Source organism: Hydractinia symbiolongicarpus, chromosome 13 (assembly GCF_029227915.1).
Source record: "Hydractinia symbiolongicarpus strain clone_291-10 chromosome 13, HSymV2.1, whole genome shotgun sequence".
NCBI classification, from domain to species: domain Eukaryota; kingdom Metazoa; phylum Cnidaria; class Hydrozoa; order Anthoathecata; family Hydractiniidae; genus Hydractinia; species Hydractinia symbiolongicarpus.
Genome location: NC_079887.1, coordinates 20,522,741 through 20,538,499, shown reverse-complemented (window position 1 = coordinate 20,538,499; position 15,759 = coordinate 20,522,741). Strand labels below are relative to the sequence as shown.

Sequence of the window (15,759 nt, the reverse complement as noted above, 5' to 3'; positions counted from 1 at the left end):
TGTTAACTGTGCCAAATTTTGTTGAAAATAAAGTAGTTTTAATTTTTGAACAAATTTTGGCCTAAAATGACATTTAGGTGACTAAAAACCAAAATTTTGATGTCACCATCATGTTCAGCATACTTTTTTTGTTAACTGTGCCAGTTCTTGTCAAAAATAAAGTAGTTTTCATTTTTGGACCAATTTTCGCCTAAAATGACATTTAGGTAACAAGAAATCAAAATTTTGATGTCACCATCATGTTCAGCATACTTTTTTTGTTAACTGTGCCAATTCTTGTCAAAAATAAAGTAGTTTTAATTTTTGGACCAATTTTCGCCTAAACATTTAGGTAACAAGAAATCAAGGGTCGATTTTTTCCCAAAAAATGCTCCGAAAAAAACCCCCGAGGGTTTTAAAGAATTTCCTACGCCTTCGGGCGCGGAAATTCAATTAAACAAATTTAACTCACTGTTAACGTATCACGTATCTCCGTGTTTCGGAAACTGATGTTGTATTGCGCGCAGAATACAGGTTTTTATCTCAATAAGACTTTCAACCAAATTTATAATACTGTTAAGTATGTAGTTATCTTACTATACTGAACTTAATAAAGACTAGCTAAAACATTCTGTAGAAACAAGCTATAATGTATAACTCAGTTTTTACCTAGGTGGCTACATAATCCTATAATCTTGGCTTCGAGAAAAAGCACTTATAACAAACTGAATAAAATTTAGCTGACAGAACAGCATATAGCAAGCGTGCGCAGTTTGGCAAATTAAGAGACACTAACAAAAAACTTTTAGCGATATATCGAAAAATGAAGTCGAATAGAAAGAAGCCTTTACACATTTATACATGCAAAAAACGTGATAATATTTTTATCATATTATGTAAAAACGTACAAAAAGAGACCTTTTTAAATGACCGCTGCTACACGCAATCGACTTTAAAACATGTTGTGACCGGCTAAAACTTCATATTGTACTCATGAATAAAATCAGCGATTTCTCTCTTTTAGTGGCAAGATAGTGTAGCTTTTGATTTAGAATACAGGTTTTAATAAAAAAGATTAGTTTATATCAGAAAAAGGACAGCTCTAATAAATCTTCCGTGATAAAAAATGTCAACTGAATTAGCTGTGAATTTTATGTTAATTAAAGTGAAAAGCCCTTGCAGGCTAAAAGATTTCGGATTCTTGTTTGTGTGTAATTTGGTTCCCTATACCTATCGAGTTCGCAAGTAGCCTGTTTTGTAAAGAACTTTAATGTAGTTCCGTTATTTGAAATAAATAGGTATTATCCCGTGGTATTATCTTAAACTTGCAAAATGTTTCACGTAGTACAAATATACAAAAATGTGATTTGTGAAAATTAATGCTCTAAAAATACTACACAACACTTTAGCATATTAATTTATTAAATATTATTGGTTGTGGTGTAGCGATATTTTGGAAATGTTTTATTATACCAGTGACATGAATAAAATCTTTATCAAGTTTAAGATATCTAAGATTTGGCCATAAAGTGGGATCCTACAAAACAAAAAAAATAGAAGTAGGTGAAAGAAACAAAAAGGTTAAATCCAAAGGACTAAATCCAAAATGCGATTCCGTGGCCTTGGCGCGTGGCCTTTTGGTTATGGAGTTCGCTTCGTAATCACAAGTTCCGTGGTCCAGTCTACAGCGCCGGGATGTTTAGCAAGTGCCTTTACAACAGCTACGGGTCAACCCATGCCATGTGAGGGAAATTGGGTAGGTATTGCCGGTGTATATTTAATGTATACATTCAGAACACAGGACCCACATTGATAACAATGTTTCCAACATTGAAGTGGCTATATCCTGTATAAATATTCGGAATAATAATAATAGTGGTATTAATATTTAAATTGGCCGGGGAACCCGGAGTCGAAACGCCGGGTTAAGCCACAAGTAACTGTGTTACCTGGCGTTGAACGCCTGGAAGAGCGATTAATAAGAAGTGTAAACTGTGCCACACATTCAGGTGAAGTGCTTTAGTATAGTATGTCTTAAATTAAGTGAGGCGCAGAACATTATGGTCTTTCCGGTGTAATATATTTTTCAAAAAGTAACTTTTTACAACTTTAGCTGAAATAAAAACACAGTTTACAACTCGTTGCTATTCTGTTATAGCAAAAACAGTTGGCCAACCTTTTTTATTTTTCAGAGAACGCTCCTGCTAAAAATTCAAAAATAAATATTACTCTGGGCTGAGGGATTAGTACAGGCAAACAATGACACATCCATATAGACATAATACCCTTTTTTGAAAAAAAACATTATCGTAACTTCGGATAAACAGAAACTCAGGAAACAGCCGTCATTAACATTGGACTGAGCGCTCAGTAAGGTAAACTGTGTCGTCAATGCGTTTTGGCGTAATACCCTTTTCAAAAAACTTCATTGCAACTTCGGTTTAAATAAGAACACGGGAAAAACAGACTGTCGTTACCCTGTGCTGCTAAGAAAATCACTCAGAAATTCTATTTTGTGGAGTAAGTTTTTATAACTCTAATAAAAGGTGTCGCTACCTACTAACTGCATTTAGCATAAGAAATATTGATTAAGAATTTTGTTGTAGCTAGCCAAACTGCATTTGGCTACTTTTACTCTTCTGCCAGAAGTAGCTAAATAGCTAACTAAGAAGAGAGCCACAACCCTAACATAAAAATAAATAGCTAAAAATATACCAAACTTTAAAATAAGAATAAATAAGGCTAGCTACAGCTAGCTGGCTTTAGCAGGATGCTACCTTGAAATCTACGTAAGCTAGCTAAAATCTTGAAATTGGTTTGTTTCAGATTTACACATGGTTAGAAAACGTAATGATATTTTCATCTTAATATGTGAAAACATAGACACAATGAAGAGAATATCTTAAGCGTTGATAGAACTGAAATTAAGGCAGTTAAATAATTATACTAATCCAACCAAATATTCCTCTTTCTGTAAAAAAAGTTTGATTCGCAGCTTGGTTTGGTGAAGAAGCCCGTATTTACTAAAACAGGAAACGACCAAAAACAAGCAGAAACCACCAAAAACCACCAGGAAACAAGCAGGAAACAAACAAAAAGGACCAGAAACCAGCAGTTAACAAATAATAAAACCTGTGCTCTCTCTCTCCCTCTCTCTCTCTCTCTCTCTGTGACCCACGGATGACTCACGAGAGTAAATTAGCGCTTTATTCTGCAATATTTATTTCACAGATAATATCTTCAAAACCCCAGGTCATTTTAAATTAGGCCGAAAGCTTCATTTTCTCGTAACTTTGCGAAAAAAGTTTCGTGTCGAAGAAAAAAGAAAGAAAAACATGTCTAGACATTTAAAAATGAAACTTCTAAATTTGTTTAGTTTTTGTTCAATATAAAATAGTTGTTGCTCGCGATATGCATGATCCATGTCATTTTTAGTTGTCTTCTTAAACCGTTAATAGGGCAGGAATGTTGAAGATATTATACAAGCTCGTCTCCAGGGCTCTTGTACGCTTATGTGTCGGCATATCATGGACGTAGAAGAGCTCTGGAGACGAGATTATCATCTACATATGTATCATACCCAGACATAGAAAAACCAAAAGAAAAAGGTTATAAATTTCCAGACATGCATGAAACAAAAATTTCATTCATTTCACTATTCATTTTTTTCGAGTTTTTCCTCTGCCGCGCAGGTTGTTATTTTCCAGCAGTTATTTTTGTTGAGTTTAAAAAGTTGAAGGTCATATCAAATGCGCGAACGTGTAACCATCAAACTAAATAAGAAGAAAGTTGTTAAGAAGACCTTGATCGATTCTAGTTAATAAGTGACCAGGCATGGAAAGCAGTGAGGATGACGAAAAGCAGTGCAATAGTCCGGTGGTATGTAGATATTTTTCATTAGCATCTTTGTTCTACTATTCCCTGTTCGTAATAATTTCTGGCGTAATAATTTTCGCAGAAATTGTTTTGCACGTAATTTCCGTTGCATAAGTATATAATGTACCGATACATGTTTCCCTTTAGGATTACTCTCCTGGTATTTGCAGCAGCTGAGACTTTGAGCAATCATCTGAAGATAAAGTAGTCATTGTGAAGGAAGTTAAACGGTAGATAATTCTATTTTTTAACATATTGTTTTTCTTTTTTTACTTTTTAATGCTTCAAAAGTTAGTGTACGTATTGTTATATTTTGATTTTTGTGTTTAGTGAAGACAAAAAGACACAGATAAAGATGACAAAATAACTAAACCGGTTGGAACGAAAAATATTTCATTGTAAGTTCTTAAAATTAAACATTTTTAAATTGACATTAGGCCTGAATATTCCTAGTCTAGGTACACTTACTTCACAATGGATTCATTGTTCGTTATGTACGTTTCACTGGGGAATGCTATATGTCATTGTGGCTCACTCATTCATCATACACGAATGAGACACTGATTGATGACAGTGGCAAACATCCAACATTCCCAGTACATTTTTCAACATTTATTATGTTAAAAAAATTCTACTGTCAACTCCTACATGTACTTTATATTTATTTTAGTTTATTGATGGTAATAAAATATTATTTTTAGGCCTGAGTCAGTGGCAATTCAAGAAGAATCAAAATTCCTATCGAAGTTTCGTTGGTGAGATTGTGATTGCAGAACCAAAGCTCGTCAATATAAAGAAAGTAGGACATGATTTGGACCACGCAATCGCCAACGGTGTAAATGACATCTTCCATAATGCAAGCCATTTATGGTGCACGCAACACCTCCGACAAGCAGATGCAACAAAATTGAAAAGTATGGGAATCAATCAAAAAAACGTTGGAAGAATAATGGCAGATATATATGGTATGCAAATAAACACCCTAGAATGCAAAGGGCTTGCAGATGCCGACGATGAAGAGGATTTTGACATCAAGTTGACAAGTTTGAAATTTATTTGGGACGACATTATGCCTGGTTTTCACTTCTGGTTTCAAAAAACACAGAACAGATATATTTAAGCAATGTTTAGTTATGTCTGCACGAGAAAAACTTCAAATTGATGGACGGTTTTACAGCAACAGCTTAGAACTAAAGCATAGGCTGCTGAAAAAAAAACTTAGCGACCTATCAAGCACCGATATTAAACGTGTGAGTGACAATCTGACAAAATGGGTTAAGGAAAACTACTTGGAAGAAGTAGAAAAGGCCTTGTATGGACAAGGGAATTATAGACTAGCACCCGGATGCCAGCATTTTTTTGTTGAACCAACAACATGGCTTCCTTGGGGCCCAAACAGACGAAAACAGCATTTCGATGCATTTATGGCGTTCATCCCTTCTTCGTACGACAAGTATACTAAGCCATCTGACGCTGGTTTAAAGAAGACTCTTGGTCAAAAACGAAGAGTTTGTCAGCCTAAACCGTAGCGAAGCGAAGAATATTCATTTTTAATGCCTGATACGATATTTTTTCCAAGTTAGTCCAGAAAAATTAAACACTAAAACTTTCCTAACATGAAGCGACATTATTTTTTTATTTGACACATACCAGTTTAAATGTTCCATTTTCAACAAACTTTGATAAAAGGAAAAGAAAGATTTAGCTTTTTTTACTATATTACATTCTTTTTTATTTTTGATCCACTACAAAACTACAAAAATCAACGAAACAAGCAAAACTACATAAATTTATTTTCGGTCCAAATGGAATTAGGCAAACAATAAAGCATTCATGACTTCCATTTTTGTTAAGGCGGCTTCAGTCTAGGTGTAAAGCCATATTTCTTCTTTTCCAGCAGCCACTTGAAAGGTATTAGTAGTCGCTTACTTATAAAATCTCTGCATTTACTTTAATTCTTTAAAGTTGATCAACTAATAAGAATCTATACACTATTTTTGTTTTATAAGAAAAATTTTACGAGAACACGAGCCTCAGATTTTGTGAAAAAAAATAAAAATAGAATATGAACAACCTAAGGCTCAAATCTTTGTTTTCCAAATTCAGAACAACCCGAGTCCCATAAAATAAGAACAATAGATGATATCAATTATCTTACAATTTTCTCTTAAGCTACCAATAATGGGTTTCTTCTTTACCAATAGCAATTTTTGGTAAATACTTATTTATGACTATACCATTCCTTTTTAAAATTTACAATGATATCGGTCATGCAGTTGCATCTACCCTTTTTTGAACTCTCAGAAGACCGACAAAAAAAACTAACAAAAATTTGCGTACTTTGGAATACATCTTATTAAAAAAACGATTGATTAGGCTGGCAATAACCTTGAGATGGCGATTAATTGAGAAATTACATTTGGCAACTCTCATGGTAAATAATGTACCCAATACAATCGCACTTAGAACATGTGCAAAAACGAAGCTGAAAATATAACAGAATATTTTTCTTCAAAAGCTTTGTCTATAATTCTAATTAAATATTTTTAGAGGATACAGAGGTCTTTGTATCGAAAGTAAAAGTCATGACAACTAAACATATGGCATCTACACTTCACCGTGCGCACCTATTGCTTATGCAATCGACAACCGAGCCAAATCAAAAGACACTATAAGACTCGATGGAGGAGAGATCAGCCAACTGATATACATTGTTGATGAAATGTATAGATACATTTCATCAACAATACACCTTAAGATTGATTTGGCTATAAAAAATTACAATCCGCATTTAAAACGACCGGTGATAACTGCTCACTCGTAAATCAACTTGTGGTGAACACAGGTAACGAAATCAGACATCTGCGTATTTCAAATATAGATTTTCACAAGGTAGGAGCGGTAGAATTTGCTAACAACACCACTGCAACCATATCACATTATGACTTTAATGACGCACAAGGTTATATATTCAATATATTTTTAACAGTTATAATGACTCACTTTCATCATTCAAATATTCTTAACTTCAATTCCACGTATTCTGGAAGAATAATATTCATTCAATGTGAAGCAAGGGATAACCCAAAGACAGAAAATTTGATACATATTACTGGCAAGTTTCGTTTTAGGATTGACACTTGCTTATTTCGAAATGTTACTACCAGCCTTACTCAAACGAGAGTTTAGTGACGATTAAAAATTCTCTATTTCTCAATTCAGACCTTTGGGATTTACGATGAACTTTCAATTCGTTCGTGTTGTACGGTTTAAATTCCACTATAAATGGAGCAACAGTAACGCCAATGGTTGTGTATATCGTACCAGCCTTTATATTGAAGGACAGTCAATTTACAAACAACAAAGGTTACAAAGGCGGTGCATTATATATGATTGAAGTAAGTCTAACAGTCATTTCGAACTGCGTGTTTGTTAACAATTGAGCAGAAAATAGAAGAGCAATTCATTACTCAGCATTTCAAACATACTGTAAAATAATCAATTCTACGTTCGTGTCAAATACAGCAAATGGTTTGGGAAGTGGTGTATATTTTTCATCACATATGTAAGGTAATTGATTGAAATAAGAATGACTATCGTTTGTAACGTGAATAAATGTTCAAACTAAATAAAATATTGCAAAACTTACAAAGATTATACAAATATAAGATAGATTAATAAATAAAATAAACGTACCGGATAATAAATAAATGAATAGAAATAAATAAGTGGGTTTTATCCTACAACATACGGTTGACGGAGAAAAAACAAACAAATTGAACCTTTCTAATGTAGCAATCACTGCCTTTTCAAAAGACAAATATTATAGCAAATATGGCCATTTCTTATTTTCTACCAGTGCTACTATTCTTGATAATGTCTTTTTACTTTTTAACATATCTATAGTAATTTTAGAGCATATTTTATATATAATTTATTTTTTTAAATCATTACTTTTATACTTTAAACAGGACACATATTTATAGCAGTTTTTTAAAACTGAAATGTACATATCCTGTATAAATATTTTGAAATAAAAAAAAATAAATAAAAATAAAAAATCCAAATACTTTTAATCGTATCGTATTTTGAAAACTCAATATTAACTTTTCAGGCGTGCGATTAATCACATACCTGAAACGATTTAGGTGTGTGCCAAGGCGTGCTTGTGCGATCGCACGCCCCTCCTAAAAAAGACTGTTTTTTATACAAAGCTTCATGGAAATCAAGGAAATAATTTTTAAGTTATAGCAGAGAGATCAAATTTGGCATTTTTTGAATGTTCACATCCTTGCATGCTTTTGAACATGTCTTAATAAAGGTATTAGGCAAAAAAAGTGATGGAAAAGAGATGCTCCAATATGCACCAAACATTTTATCCTCTATCACCCTTACGAATCTTATAAAAAATGGTGTAACAAGAACAGGTTTTCAAACACAAATTTATATACAATACAAAAAAATATGAAAAAATTATTTACATAGCGAAAATAGCGATATTATGATAGCCACTTAATAAACGCGGCTTCTTTTGGATCGCATTCTCGTTGAGGGTTTATTTGAGAAGATAATTTTCTGCTCTTCATCAGAGGTTTTTCATGAAGTTTTGTACATATATCACACATAAATTCTTCACAACCACGGCCAAGACCATAAAGTTTCCATTCTGTCTTCCACTTAAAGTAACTATTAAACATTGTGTTATTCTTAGTCAACTCCTGAAGATGATTAGCTAGTTTTTCGGGATTTTCAAAGTCAAATGGATCTATGAAAGAACCAGGAATGGCCAACTTAGAGTCATAATAATTTGAACCTCCTAAAACTATTGGAATAGTATTCACTTCTGAAGATTTGTACCAATATTTCTCAGTGATGTAATCTTCACAAAGTCCATTTTCAGCAGCAAAGTAAAACCTGTGATTTCTTAATTCATCTTTACAATCACGGTCACTGCATTGTATCTGATGAGGGAATTTATTTGCACATGCTCCACCAACCGAAACTTGCACACCAAGTTCTTCCAATTTAAAAACTAATTTATCTCGTTTGTTATTGCAATTACTAACAAACCAGGCTACTTGCTTCGTTTTACCTTGTGCATAATTTACATTCAACGCTGGTTTTTCACCAATAATTCGCATATGTCGTGCATAAGGCATTCTAAAATCTGAACTTAAACGGTATGTCAGCGTCCAGTCAAAGTATTTATCCAATGGCCGCACATCAGGTGCATTGCGTGGATTCTCCATAATAAAGTATATCCATTTCTGATTAGGTTTTCTTACCTTATTTAAATTGTCTAATTCTGCCAAGCCAGGCATGTTTCTTGCATGGAATAAAACAGCATCTGCTTTTGAAACTTCACTAGTAGTGTAAGTCAAACGACACGAATTGAAATCACATCCACATGTCTTTGTGTAATCTTGGTGCTCATGTACAAATAACCAAGGTCGTTCACCAAAAAATGATGTATACAATACAATGGTTTTATTTTCTCGAGTCTTCAGTTTGGAATTAAATGATGGCAAAATGGTCTTTATGTTTGTTTCTGTGTATGAAATCCAGACAAGAAAACCACCAGATATTAATATCACAAATATACTAAATATTTTACTGCCAGTCATACTAAGTCTAAAGAAAGAAATATAAATAGCATACATCTACTTGTTGGACACTATATATGTATACATGCTAACCAGAAGGTCAGTTTTCAATGGCCTTATCAGAAGAATCAAGCACAAATTTTGTTAAAAAACATTAATATGCATTACCAAAACTGTTAATACAACATCACCTGAGTCAGAGCTATATAGTTCATGTCATGCATTATTACTGGAAAAAATTAAACTCCCAGACAACTTTCCAAACTCTTTTAACCCTATTCGGTCCGGGGTTTTTGTGACTCATAAATATATATTTATGAGTGTTTAAATGCACACATATATAGATTTTCTTCCTACAGTACTCTAGTTTGTATTGCCCATAGTTAGTTCACCATTACCTATGTGCCTTTTCTGGTCAGCAGCATATATTTTGGTCAGCAGTCTTGCTAGTATTTAAGCTGCAGTTGCCTCATGGTTTTCCTTTTCAGTTCTAGCAGTTTTTCTTATGCTTATGTCTGCTGCTTATTAATCCACTTATATCTAATCAATCAATTTGCAATCAAACCAATCTTTGGCTAATTAAACATGAATTTATCACCTATATGGATGCTGTTATATTTTATCTCACCCACTCAAACGCCAGATGGCTCAGAAGATGAAGATTCAACTTCTCAAACCTTCCAATCTGGTGCAATGTCTGTCGCTCTTGAGGAATCGTCCACACTCAAAAAGAAACGTATCCCAAAATGTCCTGGCTGCAAGGCACTTCTGGCTCTACACGACTTTGGTATTCCCAGTCGTCACTGTCCAGGTCGTCGTTCTAGCGCTACCAACACTGTCACATCAGCTGCTTCAACACTTTCCTTAACTATCGCTAATAACCCAATGTCTTTAATCCAAAGATCTTCGCCTCTGCAGTCTCACCTAAACAACCCAAACAAATCTTCTTCACCGTCTCAGCTAGCTGCTCTTCGAAATCAGCTGGCTGTCTTAGAACAGGAAGAGCTATCCCTAAGGGAAAGTTTACAAACAGAAGAGCAACACCTTCTCAATCAGATTGCTGCTCGACAATCAGAGTTAGCTAGGCTACGCTCAGCTTCTTCCAGAAATGCCTGCCCAGCACAAATTTTAAGCACATCCCCGTTGCAGCAAACTGTAAATCCAACCAATCGTGTCCAAGACAATCCGCCCTTCGCTTCTTGACGTACAACCGCCATCTTTTTTTGCTTCCTTGCTTGCTCCGCAACAGTCCGCCAATTTGTTGACCAATCGCACTGTCTTGTCACAACAACAAACACGCTCCCTATCGGATGTTTTTCGCCAGCAAAAAGACCGTAGTTCAGAATTGTTTCTGCGCCCTGCACTTTCTTCAAACACTGGAAATGGTAAGCCACTTCGTATAGTCGATTTTGTTTCTCGGCTTCGTCCTGTGGAGCAGGAGAAAGTTATTTCTACTGATCCTGGTTCGCAAACTACGCTAATGTTGGCCATTGGAAATAAGAAGCCAAGACTGGAATCTCTTTCCATGGAACAATATAACATAGCTAATTTGAGAATTTTTTATGAATTATTGTCTTCTGCCAGATTGCCAACCTCGTCCGATTTACGTGACTATTTGTCTTATTCCATTAAGATCTTAGAGTTGGCTAGAAAGTACACCTGGGAGTCTGTGCTAAAGTATGACGATGAATATCGAATTCTTCAGCACACTTATGGCTATCCATGGAGCTTTGACAATAGCCATTTGCATGAAGTGATGCTTATACCTCGTTGGGCCTCCCCTCCTGTCTGTAACCCTTCCAGTACCTTAAGCAAGGGAATATCAGGCTCACCTGCCTCAGGATCGTCTTCAGGGTTTCCTACACATACTTCTTCCAGTGTGGAAATATGTCGTAATTTTAACCGCCAAAAAGGTTGCCAGAAAACAGAATGTAAATTCACCCACGTCTGCAACCGCAAAATTGGTAATCAGGCTTGTGGCAAACCTCATTCTGGACAAAACCACAATTCTGACAATTGACTACCCTCAGAATTTCGCACTCCTCTTAATGTTGACTTATGGACCAATGAACTGGCTGAAGACCCAGATCGTGACTTCCTCCTTAATGTAATTCACTGTGGTTTTCAGCTTCTTCCTAAGGACTCTGATTTATTGCCTGCCGAAATGAATAACTACTTTTCTGTTACCAGTCCTACAGCTCATATGAAAGTAGAAGCTACTCTGCTGGATGAATTTAAAACTGGTAACTATGTTCTTACTCAATGTACGCATTATACATGACTGTTCCATGTCAGTTGGAAAGGGTGTCAATACATACATTGATATTGAAAAACAAAAATTTCAAACTATCAATGATGCCTGTGCTATGATCAAACAGGGATATTTTATGGCCAAGGTTGATTTACGCCATGCATATTGGTCAGTACCTGTTCATCCATCAAACTATGCTGCGCTTGGTCTAAAATGGCGGTTTTCTGGAAGCACTCGATACTCATATCTGGTCGATACTCGACTTCCTTTTGGAGGTCGAAGTGCTCCTGGAATATTTCATCGCCTTACACAATCTGTTCGTCGTATGATGCTAAGACGAGGTTTTCCTCTCGTTATTGTCTACCTAGATGATTTTCTTGTTATTGGCCGAACACAGACTGAATGTTATGAGGCCTATAACACACTCTGTAAATTACTTGTTGCGCTAGGGTTTCAGCTTAGCCCTGCTAAGTTGGTCCCTCCATGCCAGCAACTTACTTTTTTTGGAATTCTGCTTGACACTGTGTCACTTACCCTTTCTCTTCCACCTGCTAAACTGGATGCATTGAGGGAAGTAGTGTCACATTTTTTAACCAAGCAGAGAGCCTCTAAGAAAGAGTTGCAACGTCTTGCTGGTCGCCTAAATTGGGCTTGTAAAGTCGTGTATGGTGGTAGAACGTTCTTGAGACGTGTCCTGGATCTGATGAACACCTTGTCTTCCTCTGCCTCGAAGTGTCGCTTGACGCTCGAATTTCACAGGGATATAGCTTGGTGGGATCAGTTCTTGGGTGTGTTTAATGGACAATGCGATTTCTATGACCAAAGACCTATTACCAGTCTGCAAACTGATGCTTGCTCTGACGCTGTTGGTGCCTTTTTTGAGGGTGATTGGTTCTATTCTCATCTATGGGTAGACCATTCCCCTCTTGCCTCTTTGCATATTAATTTTAAGGAAGCCCTGTGTGTAGTTCTTTCTGCTATTCGCTGGGCTCCCACTTGGCAGAACAAAACTATCCATGTCTTCTGCAATAATACTGCTGCTGTTGCTATGCTTAATAAAGGAACTACCCATCACCCTGTTATGATGAACTATTTACGTCAGTTGTTTTGGTTATCGACTACCTTCAATTTTCGTTTGAAGGCTTTCCATGTAGCTGGTGCTCAGAATGTCCTTGCTGACGACATATCACGTCTTCATTCAAGACAACACTTATTATCATTTTTGCACTTTTTGCAGCTCAACTCACTGACTTCAGTCTGTGATATGGTTGCCATCAATCATATGTCTGCCTATTCTTATTATTTTCTCATTGGTAAGTATACCATCTGTGGTAGCTAATTTTTGTATTCTCCTTCCTCTAGAGTTGCCCCCCTTCGTTTCGGAGTTGGTGCACGACGTTGTCCTTTTTCGGCAGGCCACCTATGCTGAGAATACAAAAAAGAGCTATCGCACGCATCGCTAGGCTTATGAATGTGTTTGTAGCCAGATGTCTTCGCCACTTGTGCCTGCCTCCACAGATTTTTTATGCCTATATATTGCCCATCTGGCTAGGTTTTTACTACCACAATCAGTTTGTATGTATCTAAATTTTGTTGGCCTTCTACATCTTGAGATGGGATATGCTAATCCTCTAACCAACAATTGGACACTATCCACAGTTTTAAAAGGTATGAAGCGTATGCTTGGTGTTCTGGCCAAGCCACGTCTTCCTATTACCACTGCTCTTCTTTTTGGTATTCGTTCTCGCCTTAACCTAAATTGTAGCTTTCATGCTTCATTTTGGGCTGTTTGTTTAGTTTCATTTTTTGGTCTGTTCCGTAAGTCACATTTATTGCCAGCATCTTCTACGATATTTAATCCGCTCAAACAACTAGTTCGGTCTGATTTTACTTTTCATGATGACCATATTCTCGTTCTAGTTAGATGGAGTAAGACCATCCAACTGGGACAGCGCACAATTACTGTTCCACTGGTGGCTATTCCTTCTTCTCCTCTTTGTCCAGTTCGGGCTATTTTGCATGCTTTTTCTCTCACTCCAGGTGTTCTGCCTGATGCTCAAGCCTTTTGTTGGCGCAAATCCTTGTGCTACCCAACACTATATTGACATATCGGACTTTCATGTCCGTTATGAAAAAAGTGTTGACAGAGTTAGGGTGTTCTACCTCCCAATATGGTACCCACTCGTTTCGCCGTGGGGGGGCCACCTTTGCTTTAGAGGCAGGTGTTCCCCTGGATGTCATATCCTTATTGGGGGACTGGAAATCTGATAGTATGTTTCTTTACCTTCACATGCCCCTTGCTCAGCGCTTTTCTGCCCAACGACTCATGGCATCACACCTTGCATGACATATTTTATTTTCTACTACTACTTTGGATTTGGACTTTTCACATATTTTACGTTGTCAGCTATGCTATGTATATATATATTTTGTTCACGCTTATTAATATTATATAGAGATGTGTTATTACCTTGGCTTTGTTGTTGCTTATATTATATATGTGTTCTACTTTCATTTCAGGCTTGTATATATTTTCAGCTATTACTATATATAAATGTTTTGTAACTTTTGTCCTATCTACAGCAATAGAACTGTACTCTACAACGATGAGTTTTTATGTGTGAGTTTAACGAACATACTATGACCGGGGGGGGGGGGGGGGGCGGATTCCGCCCCCCCTTAATAACTTTTCATAGGATTGTTCAAATTGAATCAAACTTGGTAAACTTATAGTACATGAATGGCGCCAATAAACTTTTGCTTGCGTCAGGACATTTTCTGTGACGTCATCAGAAGGTTGAAAATTGTTAAAAATGCCACTATCTGCTTAAAAAATAATAACTTTTGTTCTAGAGCGAATTTTTACATTCTGTTAGAAGTCTCTGAAAGTTAAATAAAAGTTACTTAACATATCTTCCGGTTTTTACATGGATCAGATAAAAAATTGCCAAAAATTGCCCGAAAATTCGTTTTTTTCCGATTTTCGGGTGAAACTTGACAAAATCGGGAAATCGGATTAGTCACGTGTTCAAATTATTCAAAATGATTCTTCGTGATGAAAAAAAGTTGTGTTGCAAGTTTCAAGTTCTAAGGATAATTCTAACAGGAGTTATTATATTTTCCCCATTATAAGGATTTCATAGAGATTTTTAGGGGTAGTTTCGAGTAATGGCCAATATCAAAGCCTCTGAAAGGTATGGGACCTAAAAAATTAGCATGCAGGTGTCTAATAGATAAATGTTTAAACTCAGTAAGTATCATAGCCATATAACAAAGCAATCAGGAGTTATTAAAAAGAAACCGTCAGGGGGGGGCGGAATCTGCCCCCTCCCCCGGACCGAATAGGGTTAAATGAAATTAAATTGTTCTATTTCATGGGAGGCAAGTGAAGGAGCCATGGCAACTAGGTAAAAGATCCCAACTATATCTAAATGGTGATGGACCAACAGTTCACCACATGTTAATTGTGGTTCCTGAAGTAAGTATTTATACCTTGTTGAGAGGCTTAGCTTTGATTGCATTTAGTATTCAAGTGTCAACAAAGATGGCTACTAGCATCATTGAAGGATATACTTTAGAAACTCAATGTTCTTCCAAATCTAGAATGGTAGACTAGTGAAAAGGGTGGTCACAGGACATGAACACTAGGGGCCCTCAAGGTAACTATAACTAATACCTACATATAAAATGGGAGCAGCTAAAGTCAACTAGTTTCCATCATCACATTTTGCTAATAGTTTGGTTTGCCCACCCACCCACCCTGTTATTATATATTTTTCTTTTTCTTTTATGTACATCAATCACTTCATGTACTGGCATCAATGTCCACAACTGTCCCCATATTAACTAATCCTACAATCAACCACGACCCTTATGTTAACTCAATAACCGGACCATGATCCGACACATGACGAATGCATACCATACCAATTGATGTAGCCCCAGAGGGTCTTTTACATCGAACTATAACATGCAAAGATACTACGAACTACAACACACAACAATCTACAACACAAAACAGAGGGATCAATTGGCATCAAAGACGCGTGC

General features: G+C 36.1%; 2 protein-coding genes across 2 annotated transcripts; one reads left to right on the top strand and one right to left on the bottom strand.

The window, feature by feature from the left end:
- Positions 1-8,354: 8,354 nt before the first annotated feature.
- LOC130623191 (3-galactosyl-N-acetylglucosaminide 4-alpha-L-fucosyltransferase FUT3-like) lies at positions 8,355-9,479 on the bottom strand. Its single transcript, XM_057438674.1, has one exon. The coding sequence runs from the start codon at positions 9,477-9,479 to the stop codon at positions 8,355-8,357; it is 1,125 nt and encodes a 374-aa protein (XP_057294657.1).
- A 3,717-nt stretch (positions 9,480-13,196) lies between these two features.
- Positions 13,197-13,814, top strand: LOC130623190 (uncharacterized). The gene has a single exon (XM_057438673.1). It carries the CDS (start codon positions 13,197-13,199, stop codon positions 13,812-13,814), a length of 618 nt encoding a protein of 205 aa, XP_057294656.1.
- The last annotated feature ends 1,945 nt before the right edge of the window (positions 13,815-15,759 follow it).

Bases quoted from the DNA above. Each gene is read 5' to 3' on its own strand.
- LOC130623191 (XM_057438674.1), bottom strand. From the start codon at position 9,479: ATGACTGGCAGTAAAATATTTAGTATATTTGTGATATTAATATCTGGT.
- LOC130623190 (XM_057438673.1), top strand. From the start codon at position 13,197: ATGTCTTCGCCACTTGTGCCTGCCTCCACAGATTTTTTATGCCTATAT.